Consider the following 22290-nt stretch of genomic DNA (forward strand, 5'->3'; position numbering starts at 1 on the left):
ATTTTTGACTGAATTTTTAAAAAATTCTGATGGTTAATGAAATCTACTTTAAACTCTATATGACTTTTTTTAAAAAGTTCATTTTGTTAACACTAAATTCATTTGCATGAAGAAAGCATTTTTTTCCCCTTGAAAAAACATCTTTATTAATGGTATTTGTTCAGTTTGGCCATGTTTAATCTTCAGAGAAGATAAGATAGTGTGCCCGAAGGTCAAGGGTCAAATAGAGAAGCCTGCTGTGGTTTACTGTTGCTTACTCATTGATGAATAGGGCTAGTGTCCCAGCTATGGAGGTGAGCTAGTGGCACTGAAAGCAGCAGGTCTGCCACAGGACAACAGAGTTAGTCATTCCCAAAGCCCTGTCTCAGTGCTTTTCACAAATCTAGTGTGTAGCTGCCGCTGGGAATCCCTAACTTGTCTAGGCCTGTAGATGCTGAAAGGGAAAAGATACTTTCAAGTGTAGTAAATTGAAACCAGCAACCTGTTAAAAATCAAAGTCTGAATCTGCTTTTGGCTGGCACCTTAACTGCTGTCTTCCTCCCAGTCACACATGTCATGAACTTATTCTTGGCTTTGTTGAGCTGCATTTAAAAACTTATGTTGTGGAGTAGCTTCGCTAGCCTCTTGGTCTAAAGGAGTGAGAGGGTGTTTGTTGTACTTGGATAATAATTCAAACAGCAGAAGATAAAGACTCAGATAAAAGAAGCGTCCCCGGCCTCTCAGCCCTGCTGCTCAGCCCCAGTCTGACCCTTGTAAGGGGCCTTGCAGAGCTGTGCTCTGTGTGTGAGTCACAGAGGTGTGTGCACTCTGTCTGAATGCATGCTGGAGCCTCTGAACCCACTGCTGCACCGCCGCCCCGCCCAGCACTGTGTCTGGAGGCAGTTCAGGTCTGTACAGATGGGTCTCCTGCACTTAACAGCAGTTCTCTGCAATCCTCCTGTGATGCGTGTTCTGACGTTACCGAGCTGTCATGTAGTTTAATGGTCATTTAGGTTGTTTTCGACTTTTTTTGCTAATTTCAGCAGCATTGGGTGCGTATACTTATATATGTGCCAGTAATATTTGCAGGTTAAGTTTTAGGAGGGTTGATCAAAGTCTATATACATTGTGAATTTTTATAGTTATTTACAAATTTCCCTCTAAGGAGGTCATATCAGTGCATGAAAGTAGCTGCTGCCCATCTTCATCTCAGCCTGTTATCTGAGGTTTAAATTTGCCAGTTAGGTTAAAACCTATCATTGCATTTTTATTGCTTTTTTTCCCTAAAAATGAGTAAAAATGAAGTTATGTTTAAAATATGTTTTTATTTCCTGATGTTTCTATTTGATTGTTGATATTTTAAAATTATTCTTGAGAGCTTTTACAAATAGCTGGTTTTGCAGTGTTACAGATAATTCCCACCGTCACCTTTTTAAACCTTGGATATAATATTTTTCTGTGTATAAAGTTTTAATTTTTATGGGATCAAACTTATAATTCTTAAATAAGTTAATGACAAACTAACATAGATTTCATGTGTGGAGTGGTGTTTCTTTCTTAGAGAAAGTCTTCCTCCACACTGAGCGTTTGAAAGCAATTGTCGTGTCGTCCTCACGTGTTTTCTAGTGCTCTGTGTGTGTGCAGGTCTCCGGTCCATCAGGAGTCTGTGCTGATGGGAGGACTCAGGCCCGTCAGGAGTCTGTGCTGATGGGAGGACTCAGGCCCGTCAGGAGTCTGTGCTGATGGGAGGACTCAGGCCCGTCAGGAGTCTGTGCTGATGGGAGGACTGAGGGATGTAGCGCCCCTGTGTTACTTAGCTGTTGCACCGCTGTTCACTGACCAGCACACCTCGCTTTCTCCCAGGCTGCCTCTCCGTGTTCATCGCTGTCTCCCTGGAGACCCGCTGCGCGAGCCTTGTCTGTTCCTGCCTCAGCCTCTGGGTGTAGCTCAGTGTTTGTCCCGGGGTGTGGAGTCTGGCGTTTCCGGTGGGACCTGAGAGAACATGCAGAAATGTAATCGTGTTTATTCAACACCCAGTAGAGAAGTTGAGCTCGGATGCCGTGTCTGTTTGGGTGTGGAGCAGGCCCACCTTTGGAGTGTGCGCCTGGGGCGGACTGCCTCTCCCGCCGAGGCCCACGTCACTGGTGTGGGTCCTCGACCCTGACTCCCTGTGCGTGGTAGCAGGCTTGCTGGGTTACTCTCTTAGCGGTGTGGTGAAATTTCACTTTCAGAAGCTGATGGCTGTTTACGGTTCCGGGCCACGTGCAGGCACTCAGAATTATGAGTTAGGGTCTGGCTTGTGCCTTTATTTTCCCCTGCCTGACCGCTGGGCCTGACATACTGTGAAAGTGAAAGTCGCTTGGTCATGTCCGACTCTTTGTGTCTCTACAGTCCATGGAATTCTCTAGGCCAGAATAATACTGGAGTGGGTAGCCTTCTCCAGGGGATGTTCCCCACCCAGGGATTGAACCCAGGTCTCCTGCATTGCAGGCGGATTCTTTACCAACTGAGACAAGGGAAGCCCAAGGATACTGGACTGGGTAGCCTTTCTCCTCTCCAGGGGATCATCCCAACCCAGGGATCGAACCAGGGTCTCCTGCATTGCAAGCTGATTCTTTATCACCTGAGCCACCAGGGAAGCCCCTTGACATGCTGTGATCATTGCTTATGCCTTTTCAGGTGATGGGACTCGTCTTGTTTTCTTATTCTCTGCTCTTCTCTGGAAAGGCCACTCCCCCGCTGGCCCTATTGGCTTCACCTGCTGAAGAGTGACCGTCCTCGGCATCTGGTGGCCACGTCCTTGTGGGTGATGCCCATGTGGCCTCGGGGTTCTGACTGTAGATACAGGCGTAGTCTGCGTGCTGAGTAGTGCGCCCTGTGTGCTGCGTACGCATCCGTGAGTGTCGTGTGTGCTCGCCGTCTCGGCTTGAGGGAGCTCCCCATCGATGTGTGGCAGAGCGGGGGTGAGGGGTGCTGGTCTCCCCTTCTGGAAGAGGCGTGCGCGTCAGTGTCAAGAGAGAAGGCCAGGTGGGAGGAGGAGGGCAGGGCGACGGAGGCTTGAGGGGCTCACCGTGCAGGAGGCGGACCCCAGAGGTGGTCGGGGGACACGGGGCAGAGGGGACGAGCAGCCGCTGTTTGACCACACTGCCTCTGCTGTGACGCGGTCCATCTCGTTACCCTCCGGAGCACATCCTTTCAGGGCTCCTCTGGACTCTGCACAGTCTCTGAGCCGTCGGGGGCGCCCACGTGTGTTGACATGTGTGCCCCGGGGGAGCCGGCGTCTGCTGTCGTCATCGCTGGTGTGCAGGAGCGAGTCCAGCTGCAGTGGGTGCGCAGTGGACAGGCCACTCCTGCGTCCAGCAAACGGTGTGCTCCTGTATCGCTTTAAAATAGCCACTGCCTCGCACGACCCGGGACTCAGCGAGTATCTGTTGAGTGAGCGGATTCCTCTCTCGTGCCTCATTTGAACATCCTCTGAACACAGACGGTGTCTGAGCTGGCACGCGGCGGCTCTGGTTCCACTGTGAGCTTGGGACCCGCCGAGGCGTGCAGTCTGGTGGTGGGCCTGCTTTCTGGACGTCTCCTCCCATTGCACTTCTCTCTGTGCGCTGACTGCACTCAGGGCAGCCTTCCCCCCCGGCCTCCCACTGCCTGTCTCCCCTTCCCAGGGCCTTGCTCGAGCCCTCCTGCCCTCCCACCCCGTCCCTTCTGAACTCAGGCCCAGTTTTGGCGACCCTCGTTTTTTTCTATGGCCTCGTCCTCCGGCGGCTCCTTTATGATAGATCTTCCAAATTATATATCTGTTACAAAGACAAAAGATTTTTTTAATTTTCTCAAAATGTAAAATAATATGATCATACTCAATGTTTTTTTTTTTCCAGAGTAAGTAGTCCATGGCCGAATGGCTGAGGCTCCAGACCCTTCCCGAGTCCAGATCTTGGCTCTGCCTCTCTGAACCTCACTTTTGTTGTCCGTAAACAGGGAAAATGATAGTCCTTAAAGCACGTTGGTTGTTCTGAGGGACACCTGGGTTACCCAGAACCAGGGTGCGGAACGTTGCGGAGTGCCCTCGCCCGGGGCCCGTGGTGGGCAGAGCACTCGACGTTGGTGGTGGCTGGCGCGTCCCGTGTGGCTGATGTGCCCTGTGGGCTTGGCAGACCGTTCTCTCCTCTGTAAAGCATTTAGGGAGTGTGCGTGCTCTTTGAAAGGCCTCACATTTTTTAAACTACAATTTTATGGTTGAAGTCACATGTCAGGGTCTTTGTGTATGTGTGTCCAGGACTGTGGGTTTGCTGGCTATGCTTATTTTACAGTGTTTGAAATGAGCTGTTTTAAGTAGGAATCTTTGTAGCTCTTGGAGACGGGAATGGCAACCCACTCCAGTGTTCTTGCCTGGAGAATTCCGTGGACAGAGAAGCCCGGCCGTCTGCAGTCCATGAGATCCCAAAGAGTCGGACACGCCTGAGCAAGCCTCACCTCACTTTGTAGCTCTTCAGCACAGGCGCAAGGAAGCGCCCGCACCGTGACCACGGTGTCCTGTGCCCAGGGGTTTTCACGTGCAGGTCTGCAGAGGGAAGCACGTTCGCTCTCGGCGTGCCTCTGGGTGTCTGTCACCCTCTCGAATCCTGTGCTTCAGACCTAACAGAATTTCTAAGAAATGCTAGCATTCACTCAGCACCCGGGTACGCTTTTTGATGACTAGTACCCATTGCGACTTTCAGGATATTGCAGCCTACGTGCAGTGCTGCAGGTGCTTAGAAGTGCTTTTCAGCTGTTAATGGTTACTCCTCCCTTTAGACGTCTTTGCTTTACTTAAATGTTCGTTCATGTAAGGATTTGTTAAATCCCTGCATGTGCCGGACGTTGAAGCCAATGGTAGTGAACTGGTGGTAAGAGACAGGCCCAGCCCTGGAACCCTCACCTCCGGGTCATTTAGGGTCATTTAGGTTAGTGATGCTGCAGCTTACTTGTAAAGTCAGTTTGGTGACTGTTTTGCTGACTCCCCTGGTGACTTAGATGGTAAAGTGTCTTAAGGAGACCCAGGTTTGATCCCTAGGTCGGAAGATCCTCTGGAGAAGGAAATGGCAGCCCACTCCAGTACTCTTGCCTGGAAAATCCCATGGACGGGGAGCATGGCAGGCTACAGTTCATGGGGCTGCAAAGAGTCGGACACAACTGAGAGACTTCACTTTGCTTTCCTTTGCTGACATGTACCTTTTTTAAAAGGTAAAACATGGCTTTAAATATATTTTCTCGTAGTTGTAACAGCATTTTAAGAAATCGTGGCTCTTTAGTTGTACCCAAGTAATGAATATACATTAAATCTGGGCAAAGGGAGAAGAAGAAGAAATTACAGATGTATACTTACCACTCCTATTCATAAATAAAGAGAATAACTAGAAGTATGGTTGTATTTTTATCTAGAACCTTTCCATAATTCTGAGCATTGTAACTGCACTTTTTGCTTTAGGTTTTTCTATTCCCCCTCCTCTTTTAATTAATCAGTTAAAAATAAAATATTTTTCTGACCTTTAACGTGTGGTAACTTTAAAGGTTTTTTTATTTGAATCCAAGAAATGAAATTTTCTATAGTGGAAAATATCTGGAGGATTTATTTCTTTGGCTGTAAATTTTGTCAGTGAGAAACTTTTGTTCTACACATTGTGTATTCTTTCACATATCAAAGTTGATTTTAATTTGGCTCATTGCTTACTGACACTATTCTGATGAGCTGTATGTGTTAACAGGTTTAATTTTATTAATTTTTCTAATTATTTGTATGTTAAGATCTTGGACCTTTAATTTTATTTTGGATTAAATTCACAAAAATAAAATGCCCTTGCAGTATGGACTGAAACTATTCTGGGGGAGGGGATTGTCTGTAAGTATTTTTACTTGAAACATTTAACTTTCCCATTTGTTATTTCAGTTCCTTCTGCATATCAAGTAATTTTGGTCAAAATGCAGTTTTACTTATGATGAAAATAATTTTCTAAAACTCTGGTAACAATGAAAAGTTGAGTTTTTCTTTGACATTTTTATTGAGACAATTGTACAGTCACATGCAGAGCTGTGGAAACACCACATGGAGGCCTTGTGTTGGCCTGGCCTTTTCCCTGGGGTGCTCTTGCAGAGCCGAGGTGTGAGCTCACAGGAGGGTGCTGGCACTCAGACCCCAGTTTTACTTGAACTAACTCTGTGTGTGTGTGTGTGTGTAAAGAAATCAGATTCTATTCTTAGAAAACTGCTAATGTTATTAACATTAACTTGATATGTGACCTGGGGATGGGGTGGGGTGGGCTGGGGGAGGGGCCATTTAACCCCTTGTGCCTGGGATTTCTTATTGTCAGACAGTTCAATTGGATGATCTCTAGAATTTTTTTGGGTCACAGCATTCTGTAATTCTTGTATGAGAGCATTTTAGAGTTTGAAATCACACCTTTTGTCTTTTCTCTCTTTTTGTGTTTAGGAAGAAAAGGCTTCTCTTTTGCATCGTACTCAGGAAGAAAGAAAAAAGAGAGAGGTAAGTGTTTGTAACAGTCCCCGTTGATAAGCAGTTCCCATAGCATTTAGCTAAGCCCTGCTTTTACTGTTTTATATACATAGATGTATGTATGTATATGTGACATAACGTGTATTTGCATGTATGTTAAACTTCTGAAACCATTCTGGATTTGTTGATTTTATGGTGACTCATCTAATGTAGATGGGCTAAAAGAATGTAGAAATGATGGGTTAAAAGAGCAGTTTGCAGAATAAGGGGAGAACATAGACTTTCGGTTCACGTAGTTGCTTATGGTGTGGCTTCCAGAAGGTATAGAAAGTCTTAGAGTATATTGTTCGTATTTTACCAAGTAGGAGGAGAAGACTCCCTGTGAAGGCAGGCTGTCTGCACTATTTGTGTGTTTGTGAAGAAGCTGAATACGCGAAAGGGGCTAGGGACCCCTTTTGTTCCAGTCTCTCTCACATTTCATCTTCGGAGATAATTTCTTTTAAAGTGGCTTTGCTGTGTTGACTAATCAGCAGTTGTGATTAGTTTCTTGTTTTGTTTTTAATAAGTCATCCATTCCTTTCACACACACATACTGAGAACTCATTGTGTTCCAGGTAGTGCTCTGCCGGCTGGGTGTGTAGGTAGGGAATAACAGAACAGTGTTCCTGCTGGCTGTGGACCGCAGGTGTGAGTCAGGGTCCTGCAACGGGGACCCGGAGGGCCTGATGTGGGTCGGTGTTGAGGGACGGCGTCTCTGAGCTTGTCAGAGCTGAGTGAATTCCTGGAGGACGGAGCAGAAATGCCATGGGAAGCTGTAACACCTTCTGGGCTAGGGAGCCGCAGGTGCAAGGACTCTGGGGCAGGATCTCCCAGCCTCCAGGCAGCTGACGTACGTCCTGGGCCAGGCGGTGCCTTATTGGGCGCCTGCCCACACACTGCAGGGTTAGCCCATCTCTTGACCTCTACATTGGTTCCAGATGACCCACCATAAAATCAACAAATCCAGAATGGTTTCTGAAGTTTAAGATACATACAAATACATGTTATGTTACATATACACACATAGGGCCTCTCCAGCAGATGCCGCGACCCTCCCTCCCCACACTGAGACAACCGCAGATGTCTCCAGAAATCACCGAATGTTTCCTTGGTGGTGAAATAGCCGTCACTTGAAAGTCACTGGTCAAACCAGAAAAGTATACTGAAAAACAAGAGAATGATACTGTAGTGGGTAGCCATTCCCTTCTGCAGAGAATCTCCGTGACCCAGCGTTCAAACGTGGGTCTCCTGCACTGCAGGTGGATTCTTTACTGGCTGAGCCGCCAGGGAAGCCCCTGTACTGGTTGCTATATTTCGTCTTTTCCGGGGCGTCCTCAGCCAGCCCTCTGTCCCCGTGGAGCTCCTGCTCCGTTCCCCCTCCCCTCCTCCTCCTCCTGGACTCACATCGCAGATGCATCTGTTGCAGATGCATCCGACCTTCACGTTCTGTCCTGTGTGTCTCCTCTCCTCTCTGTGTTTATCCTTTTGAATATCTATGCTTTGATTTGGCTAGTCTCTTCTTGTCTAACTTCTGATTTACAAATTATCTCTTTTAGTGATATCTGATTATTAAATACATCCACTGAATTCTGAATTCTGGTTTTTATTTCAGTTCTAGAATTTTCTTTGATTATTTTATTTACCAGTTCTCTTGTCTTTTAATTTCTTGAACATAATTGTAGATTTTTAAGCATAATGTTTAAACTCCAGTATTTGGAATTCCTATGGGTTTGTTTGTGTTGTTTGTCCTCTTGATTTTAAATTCTTGTCTTTTGCCTGGTTATTTTGGTTGAATACTGGACATCATATGTCCTAAACAGAATGATGCCTTCAGGTTCTAGAATATGACCTTTTCTTTTTGGAGAGCATTGCATTCGTTTCTGGCAGGCAGTAGGGAGAGGAACAATAAATCCCCTTTAAGTGTTGTAGGGATGAGCTGACTTGAGGCTGACTTTCAGGCCTTGTGAGGGTTGATCTATTTCTGGTACACCTGCCAGAAAACTGGAGTCTTACTGAGACTTCCTCCCTAGTTAACCACTGAATGAACACAATGAATGTGTTGAAAATGCCTGGGATAATTTATGAGTTTGTCATCAAGTACCCTTAGAATCATAGTTATGAATTGATGCCCAAACTTGGTTCCGGCTCAGGGGTTCCCTCGTAACCATCTCAAGCTCAGAGAGTGCACTTCTGTAACCTGACGGTGTGCTCTCTAATCCCAAGACTGCGTGAGTGTGTGCGCCGTTCACACCTGTGTGTGGCATTCAGAGGGGCTGTAAAACAACGCCGCGTGCTAAGACAGAGCGCAGGCCTTCATGTCACACCTGAGTCTGCTTTCTGACTCAGCGTTTGGCACCCTCAGTCTTCAGGGAGAGCTCAGGCCGTGTCTTTCAGATAGGAGTGGCGCTCACCTGTCAGGGTGCTGTGGATGCCTGTGGCTTGTCTTGGGCGGGCACATGGTGGGCCCTCAGCGTGCGGCAGCTGCGGAGGCTGGAGCAGTGATGAGTATTGTTTTTGCTCGGTCACTGAAAGTTTTTTTAAAGACAGTCTCAGGTGGTTCATAATTGGAGTTTTCTGCTTGGAAATAGAGTGACCTTTAAAATAAATGCTTGTATAAATGCTGGAGAGGGTGTGGAGAAAAGGGAGCCCTCTTACACTGTTGGTGGGAATGCAAACTAGTACAGCCACTATGGAAAACAGTGTGGAGATTTCTTAAAAAACTGGAAATAGAACTGCCATATGACCCAGCAATCCCATTCCTGGGCATACACACTGAGGAAACCAGATCTGAAAGAGACACGTGCACCCCAATGTTCATCGCAGCACTGTTTATGATAGCCAGCACATGGAAGCAACCTAGATGCCCATCAGTAGACGAATGGATAAGAAAGCTGCAGTACATATACACAATGGAATATTACTCAGCCATTAAAATAATTCATTTGAATCAGTTCTAATGAGATGGATGAAACTGGAGCCCATTATACAGAGTGAAGTAAGCCAGAAAGATAAAGACCAATACAGTATACTAACGCGTATATATGGAATTTAGAAAGATGGTAACGATAACCCTATATGCAAGACAGAAAAAGAGACACAGATGTATAGAACAGACTTTGGGACTCTGTGGGAGAAGGTGAGGGTGGGATGATCTGAGAGAACAGCATCGAAACATGTATATTATCAAGTGTGAAACAGATCGCCAGTCCGAGTTGGATGCATGAGACAGGTGCTCGGGGCTGGTGCATTGGGATGACCCAGAGGGATGGGATGGGGAGAGAGGTGGGAAGGGGGGTTCAGGGTGGGGAACACATGAACATTCATGGCTGATTCATGTCAGTGTATGGCAAAAACCACTACAATGTTGTAAAGTAATTAGCCTCCAACTAATAAAAATAAATGAAAAATTAAAATGCTTCTGTTTGTTGTTTTTTTTTAATACTTAAAAGCTTTTAAATTAAAAAAAATTTTAATTGGACTCTAATTACTTCACAGAATTGTAGTGATTTTTGCCATACATTGACATGAATCAGCCAGGGGTGTACATGTGTTCCCTATCTTGAACCCCCCTCCCACCTCCCTCCCCATCCCATCCCTCAGGGTCATCCCAGTTAAAAGCTTTTTTTAAAAAGTCTGACTGTGCTGGCAGAATTGTAAAATGGTTAGCTGTTTTGGAAAACAGTCCAGCAGTTCCTCAAATATTAATTCTATGCCCGGGTATACACCCAAGAGAATTGAAACCCTGTGTCCCCACAAAAGTCGGTACATGAGTGTCCACATCAGCATTATTCCTAATAGCCTAGAGTGGAAAGAGCCCAGTGTCCACCAACTAGTGAGCGGATAAGCAAGGAAGACAGTTGGACAGCGAAGCAGCCATAGAAGGGGGTGAGGTACTCACACGGGATGCGCCAGGGGTGAGGCTTGAGGACACAGTGCCGAGCGAGTGGTCAGGCTCAGAGGCTGCACATCATGGCTCCCTTGTGTGTAAGGTCCAGAATGGGGAGTTCCAAGGGATAGAAAGTTGATTAGTGATTGCCAGGGCAGGGTGGAGGGGTGGGGTGGGACAGAGTGTGAGGGGTGACTGACGGCCAGCGGGTCAGGAGTTTTATGGGGCCGAGTGATGAAGATGTTCTGAAAGTAGACAGTGGGCGTGACTGCACAACTTTGAATATATTAGAAATTGTTTCAAATATATATATGTTTCAAAGAGTGGATGTTGTGATGTGTAGTCTTAACTAGTATATGTCATTTTCACTGATTCTGACCAATTGTTCTTCCTCCCAATGTTATTCAGGAAGAAAGGCGAAGATTGAAAAATGCAATAATTATCCAGTCATTTATTCGAGGCTATAGAGACAGAAAACAGCAAGTAAGTTTGCTTTTAAATTGAGAAGGAATTAAAAAGGCATGAGAAAACTTATTTTGAATATAGCATTGGATTCTTAGAGGTGGAATTCATTTTGTGTGCATTTTTATGTGTACTTGTTTAATGAAAATTAATGTGGATAATATTTTCCCCAGTGATTAATTTGCTAGTTTATATAAAAATATATGGATAGATGAGGTTTTTGGTGGTTTTTAAGTTATGAAATAGAAACCTAGGCCAAACTGTGGCTACAGATGAGGGTGGATAGAGGTGGTGGTAGCCCCTGTGGAGGTCTGTAACAGACACACCCCAGGCTCTCCAGCCGTGACTTCCCAGTGACGTAACCCTAGTGGGTGGTCTGCGCTGCTGACCGCGGGCCGCCTCGGGCCGCGCGAGCGCTGATGCTGTCCTGTGTCTCGCTCTGTTTCCAGTGTTCCATCCAGAGGACTGCGTTCGACCGCTGTGCCAGCCCGGCCCAGTCTGGCGGCACTTTTCCCCTTGCCAGCGGCCCCAACCTTACCCTCCTGGTGAGGCAGCTTCTGTTTTTTTACAGACAGAGTGAAGACTCCAAACGTTTGGTGAGTGTTGACTCTGCTTTCACTAACCCTTGTGTGCGTGTTTTCCAGCTTTTGGTTTCCTGTGGTCAGACCACCCCCCCAGCAAGGCTCTCCTTGTGAACTTGCGCAGTCAGCGGCGGTGGGTTGTCTTTGTGATCATGTGTTTTCCCTCTTAAAGTTGATAGATGATCAGTAGACTTCTTCATTTTTTTTTTTACGGAAAATTTCAAATATAAGAAGCAGTGGGGTGCTGTGTGGTGCGTGCACTGCGCAGCATTACCAGGGTGCGCGGGCCACACTTGTTCAGCACGGAGCCCGCCTTTGTCTCTGGGATGCCGTCCTCAGTGTCACAGCGTTAACGTGGGGGTGCTTCAGGGTAAGGCTCTGACCTCCAGGGTCTCGCGCTGAAACATTGAAACATAATTGTATAACTTAAAACATTTTATAGGCTTGTGATGTTACCAGTGATGAGGAATGGTGTGTATTAATGGGGGACATCCATGACTGTCAGTCTTTTTAAAAAGTAGAACTTGCCACTGTGTCCAGTTTCCCAGGAAATAGTAGAGATTCGTGTGTAATTATTAGGTTAAATACATACTTATTCTTAGAAATCTTTGCTTGTAATAAAAGTTTAAAATTAAAAGATGAGTCCACAGTGAAAGCCGTGTGACTGGCAGTACCCTATGTGAAACTCAAGCGCAGGAGGTGGAGGGTGCTGCACTGCCCGGGGGGCTCTGGCTCTGACCCCCAAGCTGCTTCCTGTTCTGAGCCGGGACGGGCCATGGGAGGAGCAGTCCATAGATCTCGAGAGTGGTGAAGGTGGCTGCCTTAGACGTACCTTTTCTTGGCTCTGTCTGAAGCCGATGAGGAGAGGAATAACAAATGCACAGCAGCAGGGCTCGGCGCTCTGTCTGGCGCAGACTGTCCCTCCTTCCCCTGCTCTGAGCTCCTGGACTGAAGGTCAGGTGTGGAGCACAGCCGGAGGGCGAGAGGGTCAGGAGGGTCGAGCGTCTGTCCAGAGCGCCCTTGCCTTTGGAGAGCTGCCCCTGGCTGCCCTGAGGTCCGGTCAGCAGTCCTGCGTGGTTTCTAGGCGGGCAGCGGCCTGGCCCCATGGCCCTACGTGAACTTAGAACTGGCCAGCTCCTCAAACCTGGCTCATACGACAAAAACGAACCAGATGGTTTATTCAGTTTGCAAACAAAAATGCAAGAACAATGAACCAGTCACATAATATGTGGAGGGTAGGTCTCCTGCTCCATCTCCAGGTTCCCTGCTTCCTATCTTAAGAGCAGGCGTGACACCACTGTTGGGAGTTTATTTATTTAATGTGCTCCGTACAAAACAGCATATGTGGCTTTCCCTTCCTCACCTACTCCCTTGACTTATTTTTTATTGTTATGACTAAATATGCTTGCTGCTAAAGTGATGTTTTGTGTAGTCTTCCTGAATTCCTCTGGCGTTAGCACTGGGTCACTGTTATCTCATCTTTGCGCCTCTTGAGGGCCAGGTCCTCTTCTACCCCTGCTCAGCCAGGCCCTGGTGCGTGCCCCCGCCCCCGCCCCGAGCCGCCTACTGCACCCCGGGGGCGCGCTGCACTGTTATCCTGGGAAAACCCTTGCTTTGTTTCTCTTCAGTTTCAGATCCTCTCTCCTGAGTCCATTCCTTTTTGCTTGCTTGATCTGCTCCCTCGTTTTATTGATATACACCTTCAGTTGACTTCCTGAGAAAGGATGCATAAGAAGGAAAGTTTATATATCTGAATTTAGTGAAAAAAAAAACAACAACAACAACAAAAGAGTTAAGCAGAAAAAAAAAAAGTGAAGCAAAGTAGGTATTTAATGTACTTAGAACTTTAGGAATGATGATGTTGGTGCATTTGTCAAGAAATTTAAAAACAGTGTCAACGTCCAGTCCACTCCAGAGATATATTATACAGCACAGGGAATAAAACCAGTATTTTATAATAACTATAAGTGGCATATAACCTTTGAACATTTTAATCATTATGTTGTATCCATGAAACTTATATAATATTGTCCATCAGTTATGTGTGCATGTGTGCTCAGTCACGTCTGACTCTTGAGACCCCAGGGACTGTAGCCCTCCAGGCTCCTCTGTCTGTGGGATTTTCCCGGCAAAGATACTGGAGTGAGTTGCCATTTCCTCCTCCAGGGACATCAGTTGTTCCTTAATTAAAAAGAAAACAAACCCAGTCCAAGAAGTGTTAAAGAAAGTGCTTTGAGGGTTTCTTTATGGGGTTGAACCATAATTACTTGATTAGTGTATTTACAGCCTTATTCTTAGAGTTCCCACAGTTGCCCATTAGATTGTTACAGTGTTTACTGCACCTTCTACTGTTATTTGTTAATGGGTTAAGAGATGGGAATTCCAGACCACCTGACCTGCCTCCTGAGAAATCTGTAACAGGTCAGGAAGCAACAGCACTAGACATGGAGCAACAGACTGGTTCCAAATTGGGAAAGGAGTACGTCAAAACGGTATATTGTCACCCTGCTTATTTAACTGATATTCAGAGTACATCATGAGAAACACTGGATTGGAAGAAGCACAAGCTGGAATTAAGATTGTGGGGAGAAATATCAGTGACCTCAGATATTGATACCAGATGACATCACCCTTATGGCAGAAAGCGAAGAACTAAAGAGCCTCTTGATGAAAGTGAAAGAGAAGAGTGAAAAAGTTGGCTTAAAACTCAGCGTTCAGATAACTAAGATCATGGCCTCTGGTCCCATCACTTCATGGCAAATAGATGGGGAAACAGTGGAAACAGTGAGAGACTTTATTTTTTTGGGCTCTAAAATTACTGCAGATGGTGATTGCAGCCATGAAATTAAAAGATGCTTGTTCCTTGGAAGAAAAGCTATAACCAGTCTAGACAGCATATTGAAAAGCCAGAGACATTACTTTTCCAACAGAGGTCTGTCTAGTCAAAGCAATGGTTTTTCCAGTAATCATGTATGGATGTGAGAGTTGGACTGTAAAGAAAGCTGAGTGCCGAAGAACTGATGCTTTTGAACTGTGGTGTTGGAGAAGACTCTTGAGGGTCCCTTGGACTGCAAGGAGATCCAACCAGTCTATCCTAAAGGAAACCAGTCCTGAGTATTCATTGGAAGGACTGATGCTGAAGCTGAAGCACCAGTCCTTTGGCCCCCTGATGTGAAGAACTGACTCATTTGAAAAGACCCTGATGCTGGGAAAGATTATAGGCAGAAGGAGAAGGGGGCGACAGAGGATAAGATGGTTGGGTGGCATCACCGACTCGATGGACTTGAGTTTGAGCAAACTCTGGGATTTGGTGATGGACAGGGAGGCCTGGCGTGCTGCGGTCCATGGGGTCGCAAAGAGCCAGACACGACGATGAGTGGCTGAACCAAACTGAACTGAAAGGGTAGTATGAATTTTAGAATGCACTGCTTGTCAGATAGTGCAGAAAACGTGTGTGTCACACTGGTTACTCAGGAAATAGGGACAAGCAGCTCCAAATGCCTCAAGTTGAGCTTCTGTGTAGGCAGATGAACAGTTGGGCGGGGTCTCAGAGTTCCTTTCCACCTACTTTGGACCCACTGGGATTTACCAGGCAGAACACTTGTGCTCAGACTTTGATAACATCTCATATCAAGTAAGCTTTACTGTCAAAGGAGAGATTGAACATGACAGGCACACGTGAGAGGCGCTCTCAATTGTAACTGTTTCTGTTGATAAATGAACAGGTAGCAAAAAACATATCCTAGAGAAAGTGAGTCCAGCAGGCTCCTTGTCAGGGGTGGTGTTTTCAGTCACTCATAGCAGCGGCGTCCACACCTGCTGGGTGGAGCTGGATGGAGGTCTGAGGCCACGCTTGCTGAGCTTGGGGCCCCATCACTGGTCGTGTCCAGGCCGGTGGGAGTTCAGGCCATCCCCCCACAGCTCTGACCTTTGCTCCCCTTGAGCGTGCTGCAGTATAATTGACAAATAAAGCTGTAATATTTTAGTGCGCACTGTGATGGTTTGTATAAACACTGTGATGGGATTCCTCCATCTAGCTGTGACATAACTCTCACCTGACGTGTTACACACCTGGCCTTTTATCGGGGGTGGTGGGGCTGTAAGATCGCTTTTTCCACCAGCATTTCATGGACTGGGGAGGAGAGCATCCACAGGAACAGTGCTGGAAGCTAGAGAAGACAAGTGAGAAGGAACCGCTGTCCTTTGTAATTTAGGATTAAGACTGTGATTCTCACTGTTTTTATTGTGGACTGCTAAATTTTGTAAATGAACTGTTTCTGTTTCACTTTTATGTGAGTTTTCTAATACTTTTACTCTTAAGTAATTTAACTTCATGCTGATGTGCTTTTTTAGGATGGAAAAGTCAGGATGTGTGTATCCTTCTCACTAAAACTTTGACTTAGAAGATTGATTTCTCAGCCATGTTTTGATTATTTTGATTGTGTCTGCCAGTTAAGGAAATTTGGCATGTTATGTAATTAGAAAACAGTTAACTTTTTACAGGCTAACGAGTTGTATGTTTTGCTCTTTCAGATATGGATGTATCAGAACCTGATTAAACACAGCGCTCTGTTTGTCCAGCAGTTGGAAGGATCTGAACGACTCACATGCTTGTTTCAAATAAAGAGGTTGATGAGCCTCTGTTGCAGGTAAACCCATTGTCGTCCCCAGCTTGGGTGATGTGGTGATCTCGTTGTCTAGAAAAATATTGTGTTTCAGTGTCTTAGTGGTTTTCCCTTTGTTGTTGGTTTTTTTGAGACTGAAATGTTACTGTTTTCAGTTTTTACTCCTGTGATCCTCCCTTTAGAAATTAAAATGTAGTTAAGCATACCTTCCAAGGGATGTTTTCTTCCAGGTGTGGCCTGGAATCACCCTGTGGGACGTCAGGCATCTGGTTGCTTGGCGAGTGGACAGGCCAGCTGAAAGACCCGTCTCTGTGCCGATGGTCACTGATCCCAGGCCCCAGGGTCGCTGCCTGCAGGTGAAGGGTCAGGCCTTTCATCAGGCTATCCTGACCTGTGTCCTGGACTCAGTTCAGAGCATACTGAGGTGATGTGAGTAGTAGCACTTGAAAGAAAAAGCAAATTAACGTCTTCACCATTTTCCTAAAATTTGATGATGTCTGCACCGTAGCCAACTTTCAAATGATTCTGAGCCTTTGATACACTTTCAGCTAATTTTCTGGAAGCTGCGTGTAGTAAGGTTTATTTAGGGTTCCTATCAGAATGAGGCCTGTTAGCTCAGATCCTGATCTTCTCGAAAGCCTGAGCTGCACTAGAAACAAAGTGGAAAACCCCCAAAGAGAGAATGTGGATGATTGAGAGCCCCAGGAAATCTTTTTTTTCCCCCAAACCCCTTTTATTTCTCAAAAAATGTCCTTTGAAAAACACATCGTATGTGTTGATTCACTGGAGCAGGTGTTCGTGGACCTTCTCTGCAGACGCCTGCACGGCACAGTGAGGTCTGGGCACCGTGGCCTCTGTTACACACACGGCTTTTCCTCACAAGCCCTCAGAGGTGTCAGGCGTGCCCTCCCCCAGAGCAGCATAGTCTGGGGCTCTCTTGACCTGGGGGGTGTAGTTTGTGGCACTTAATGTGCTTTTGAAGGTATTCATCCAGCAAGTAATTTTAATAGATGATAGATCCAAATGCAATTTCTGCTTGTTTTCCCCAACTTTCTGTCTTGGAAAATTTCTGACAGGAGAAAAGTGGCAAGAAGACCTTATATCCTCCTCCTGGATTCGAGTTCCATTTGCTGCATTTCCTTTCTCTCTGTCTGCACGCGCACAGTACGCTGTTTTTCTAAAGCGTGTGGAAGGGAGCTGCTGACAGCCTGGCGCTTCACCACTCCCCTGTGCTTCTCCTGGGAAAGCACACTCTGGTAACCGCAGTGCTGCTTTCGCCTCTGAGAGAACAAATGGTAATTCTGTGGTGTCATGGGATATACTCCCTATTCAGCGTTCCTCAGTTATCTCGAAAGCTTTATCTTCTCTGTTTGTTTGGATGACCCTAGCATCCGTTTGCTTCCCTGGTTCCTTCATCTCCTCTGTTTCAACGGAGTGTCAGGTCTGGAGGAACGCTTTTCTCCCCGTTCGGCCCTTTGGGGCCGTTGCAGCCTCTGTGGTAGGCGTGGCCCCTGCGTGGGGGGCGTGGCCCCTGCGTGGGGGGCGGTGTTTGCTTACCAGGATCCTGGCCTGCAGCCGCTTGAGCCTGTAGGTCTCCAGACACTGCCCAGTGGCACCCCATGAGAGTTGCTGGTGTGGGGCACACTTGATTCGGTCTAAACGTGTATGAGCAGACTTCCTCGGAGCAGGGCATGTGAGAGCCCTGGCACCTCAGCCCACAGACGCGTCCCAAGGCGTGTCTGTGCCCAGTGAGGCCAGGTGCAGGTGGAGACTCCGCTCCATGTTGTGCAGGCCCACGTTCTTCTCTGTCGCTAGGGTGCCGCCTTCCCCCGGGCTTTTCACATCTGGTGATCTGGGCTTGATACTGTTGTTATGTCCATGGCTCATTCAGTGCTGATTTTTCTAACGGTGGTGTCTCTTCAGTGCTGGCTAGTTGGCTTGTTTGTGAAGAGGTCCCTGCCTCCTTTCCCTTTTGGCTCATTCGGCCTTGTGTTGTCTTTCACCGCTTGATGGAGGGAGCTCTTCTCAGAAGCCCTCCATCCCCACCCCGTCTTTCGAGCCTCAGTGTCTCCTGGGACTATGCTACTTTGGGCTCACTTAATACCACCCCTGCAAGCCCGAGCTTGGGGCTGTTTTCTCTGGGGAATCTGGTTCTCTTAGATCAGGAATGAAATTTTAACAAGCTTAAAGAAAAAAGAAATTTTAACAAAGTAAAATTAAAACAGTAATCTGTTAGGAACTTCAGTTGTTTTATGTTACTTGCCACGTGCCGGGTGCTGAATTTTAGGTGTGTAGGCAAGTTACCAGAGAAGGGACATATGCCATGCCTTCTCTTTTAGTCTCCATGGGAATTCAGGTCAACTGTCTAGAGCAAGAAAAGTGTAGATAGTGAACCAGAGGCTGGTCCCTGCTGTGAGAGGAGGTGGAGCCCAGGATGGAGCGGGAGAGTCCGGGCACAGCATGGGGGGTGCAGTTGGAATTGATGGTTGAGTTGGTAATGCTCAGTGTTAAGTCAGGACTCGCATGTGAGCACGTGTCAGTGACATCACTTAACTGGTTACTCAAGGAGGGAACCAGTAAGATGTTCCAGCTGATTCAGATGAACCTGCCTCAGGGAATTTGTATTCCCTGTCTGACAGAGCCCTTTGCATTGCCAGGAACAGGAGTAATCTGTGTAGCTCTGTGTGGGAAACATTTGCATTGCCGTCAGTGTTCTCCAGGCTCACGCCTGTCTGCAGAGTTGGGGGCCAGCCTGTGGAAGGCGGGGATGGAGGGAACCCAGTGACTGAGCTGGGCCGGCCACCAGACTCCCTCCCCCCTCCTCCCCCCATTTCACAGAATGGCGATTTTTCCCTGCAGTAAGGCCGTTGGTGCCTTTGATGACAGCTGTGATGGAGGGTGGGCACGGGGGTCTGGTTGGCGCGGCTGTAAGAGGAATTGAGAAGGGAGAAGAGCTCTGCACGGGCACCGACGCAGGCCAGGGTGGGGAGAGGTGGTGGCGTCTGGAGAGTGGCATGGGGACCCGGCAGCCTGGTTGGCGAGAATCCCGGGACAGGGAGACAGGCCTGGGGAGCCCGGCCTTAAGTGGGCAGAGGCTGTGCAGCTGGAGGGCCTGGGGTCGGGCCGGGGTGCAGCCAGGATGGGTTATTCATTTTCTCAAGAGACAGCCCATGGCAGAGGAGACATGCGAATGACCCCTGAGCACCGGAAGCCCAGTGTCAGCCCCTGCTGAAGCATGCTGGTCCGGCTGCCAGAACAGCTGCGGCTTGACAGTGTCAGGACTGTGTGTGGTGGGCGCGGAACAGCTGGGACGCTCAGCCCTGCCTCTCAGCTTTGATGGTTCCTTGTGATGTCCGGCTGCCATGTGACCTGTAGTTCCTCGCCCAGGAGCTGACCCAGGAGAAGTGAGGCAGGTTCACAAGGCTGCTTTGAATGTTCAGACGGCTTTATATATAACAAGAAAAGACTGGCAATGACCCAGGTCCCTGTCAGCATGTGAATAGATAACAGAAACATGGTGTTTGCATGCTGTGGACTAGTACTCACTGTGAAGGGACCACATTGTTAACATAGGCCGGCTGAGTCTCAGAAAGTGCTGAGGGAAGGCTCTGGACATTGATGTGTGCGTTCTCTGTGATTGCTTCTGTTTAGAGCAGAGTCTGTAGTGACAGCGTTGCTGTGGCGGAGGTGGGGCTGGGGGAGAGTGGGGGGAGGATCTACTGGAGGGCCGAAAGGTGGAGCGGAGATGTGCTCCGTGTCTGCGTCGGGTGTGGTGTCAGAACTCACTGTCGCTGCTGCTGTTCAGTCGCTCAGGCATGTCCGACTGTTTGCGGCCCCATGGACCTCCCAGAGCCTGTTCAGACTGATGTCCGTTGAGTCAGTGATGCCATCCAACCATCTCGTCCTCTCTTGTCCCCCTCTCCTCAATCTTTCCCACCATCAGAGTCGTTTCTAATGAGTCAGCTCTTCCCATCAGGTGGCCAAAGTATTGGAGCGTCAGCTTTAGCATCAGTCCTTCCAGTGAGTATTCAAGGTTGATTTCATTTAGGATTGACTGGTTTGATCTCCTGGCATTCCAAGGGACTCTCAAGAGTCTTCTCCAGCACCACACAATTCGAAAGCATCAATTCTTTGGTGTTCTTTATGGTCCAACTCTCACATCTGTACACGACTACTGGCAAAACCGTAGGGACTTGGGACTTTGATACTACGGAGCTTTGTCAGCAAAATAATGTCTCTGCTTTTTATTACGCTGTCTGTGTTTGTTACAACTTTCCTTCTAAGGAGCAAGTGTCTTAATTTTGTGGCTGCAATCACTGTCTCTGGTGATATTTGAGCCCAAGAAAATAAAATTTGCCACTGTTGGCCACTTTTCTCCTATCTATTTGCCTCAAAGTGATGGGACTGGATGCCACGATCTTAGTTTTTTTAATGAACTCACTGTATTGCCTGCTTTGCTGCTGCTAAGTCGCTTTAGTCATATCCAACTCCATGAGACCCCATAGATGGCAGCCTACCAGGCTCCTCCATACATGGGATTTTCCAGGCAAGAGTACTGGAGTGGGTTGCCATTGCCTTCTCCAATTGCCTGCTTTAAATGAGTACGAATTATCGCATGTAAATTATGTCTCCATAAAGTTTATTTTTAAAAAAGACTTTCTCTGTTTTCACATAAAACTTAGTTTTGTAACAGCTAAGCCTTCCTTTCTGCCTGTAATTCTCATAGTGAGATGAGAGTCTTTAGTTAAAATGCTGGGTGACTTAGGACCAGAAGTAGATTAAACTGTCTTCTTGGGGGATGTTTTGGGCATGGGAAATCTTGAAGGAGGCATGTTTGAAGAGGCTCGTGGGCACTTTTAAGGAGCCCCCCAGCTGAGCTGGGTTAGATGGAGCGTGGGTAAGTTAGGGGCGCTCCGTGGTCAGACCTTCCCCACACTGAGTTTCCTTGTCTGCTTCTCCCTCCCTCCTTGATTGCACATTTTTCCTCTCTCAGCCTGGAGCCAGCATCCTGTGTGGCTCATAATGAGGACTCAAGGTACGAGTGACATGGTGCTTGGCTGTTTCCTGAGGCCTGTCTGTTTTCGGGGACATTGTAGGACTAGAGCAGAGGGGCCCGAGCACTTCCCATGCTTGAGTGAGGAGAGTGTGAGGACCTCTTGGTGGCGCTTGCCGTCTAGTGCCTCTGGGACACCTTTTCGACTTTTACAGGTTGCTGCAGAGCTGTAACGATGACAGTCTGAATGTTGCGCTTCCCATGAGGATGCTGGAGGTGTTCTCCTCTGAGGACACTTATTTGCCTGTTTTACAAGATGCTAGCTACGTGGTGTCCGTCATTGAACAAATTTTGCACTACATGATTCAGAATGGTGAGTTGGCGGTGTCAGAACTGAGGGTGGTGCTGTTGTGAGCGGTCAGCAGTGGCCAGGGCACTTTTCAGGGTGGGGACCGCGAGTCTGCGGCTAGGATGGGATCTTTGTGGGTCACAGATTCTAGCATCTCTCCTCTTCTCTACCCGCCTCAGAATTTGGAAATGCATCTAATCTCTAACTCTCCCTGTTGCTTGAAAGTAAAGGAAAACTAGGCCATCCCAGGTGCAGATACATGGGCCGGGTGGGCTGGGCTGTGCTGCCGTGGCTAAACTTGGCCTTGGTGCTGGGCACAGTCAGCCTCCAGCACAGCGACATGCTGACCGACCTGGAAAGAGCTTGTCCCAGGAATCAAGTGGTTCAGTGGAGAGGGAGATGCTCAGTGTGTTTGAAGTTTCTCGTTAAGTCAGTGACACCTGTCTTCAAGTGACTGCACTGTCGGGGTAATAACCTCCATCTGAAAGTCCCCTGAGGACGCCTTAGCGACGCAGGCAGAAAGACGAGGAAGTGCACACGGTTCTTTAGACTTCTGTGACAGTTGAGTACTGTAAAATAAACCTTCTCAAGAGTTTGATTCCAGGGAGTTCCTGGTGGCCTTGTGGTCAGGACTCCGCGCTGTCAGTGCCAGGGACCCTGGTTCAGCCCCTCGCTGGGGAACTGAGATCCCACAGGCCGTGTGATGTGGTCAGCAACAGCAGGGAATCTCTGACTTTGTTCTCACAGGTAGGGTATCGGATGCTGCAGGGTTCCTGGACTCCAGGAGCGTTAACGTTAAAATGGGTGTGTTACTGGTCATAAAAGGAGCTATCAAAAGACATTCCAGGAAGCAACAGTTACTGATAAAAACATAATTTTGCTT

The 22290-nt window shown here is 47.5% G+C and overlaps 1 protein-coding gene across 7 annotated transcripts in view; it reads left to right on the forward strand.

The window, feature by feature from the left end:
- UBE3C (ubiquitin protein ligase E3C) overlaps window positions 1–22290 on the forward strand; it is a 118040-nt gene that overhangs the window by 18558 nt on the left and 77192 nt on the right. For all 7 annotated transcript variants that reach the window (XM_061166232.1, XM_061166234.1, XM_061166233.1 and 4 more), the window contains exons 2-6: window positions 6449–6502; window positions 10806–10880; window positions 11309–11455; window positions 15974–16089; window positions 21274–21431. In XM_061166232.1, the coding sequence (XP_061022215.1) occupies window positions 6449–6502; window positions 10806–10880; window positions 11309–11455; window positions 15974–16089; window positions 21274–21431 (550 nt within the window). The remainder of the gene's footprint in view (window positions 1–6448; window positions 6503–10805; window positions 10881–11308; window positions 11456–15973; window positions 16090–21273; window positions 21432–22290) is intronic.

Source organism: Dama dama, chromosome 18 (genome assembly GCF_033118175.1).
Source record: "Dama dama isolate Ldn47 chromosome 18, ASM3311817v1, whole genome shotgun sequence".
Classification (NCBI taxonomy): Eukaryota; Metazoa; Chordata; class Mammalia; order Artiodactyla; family Cervidae; genus Dama; species Dama dama.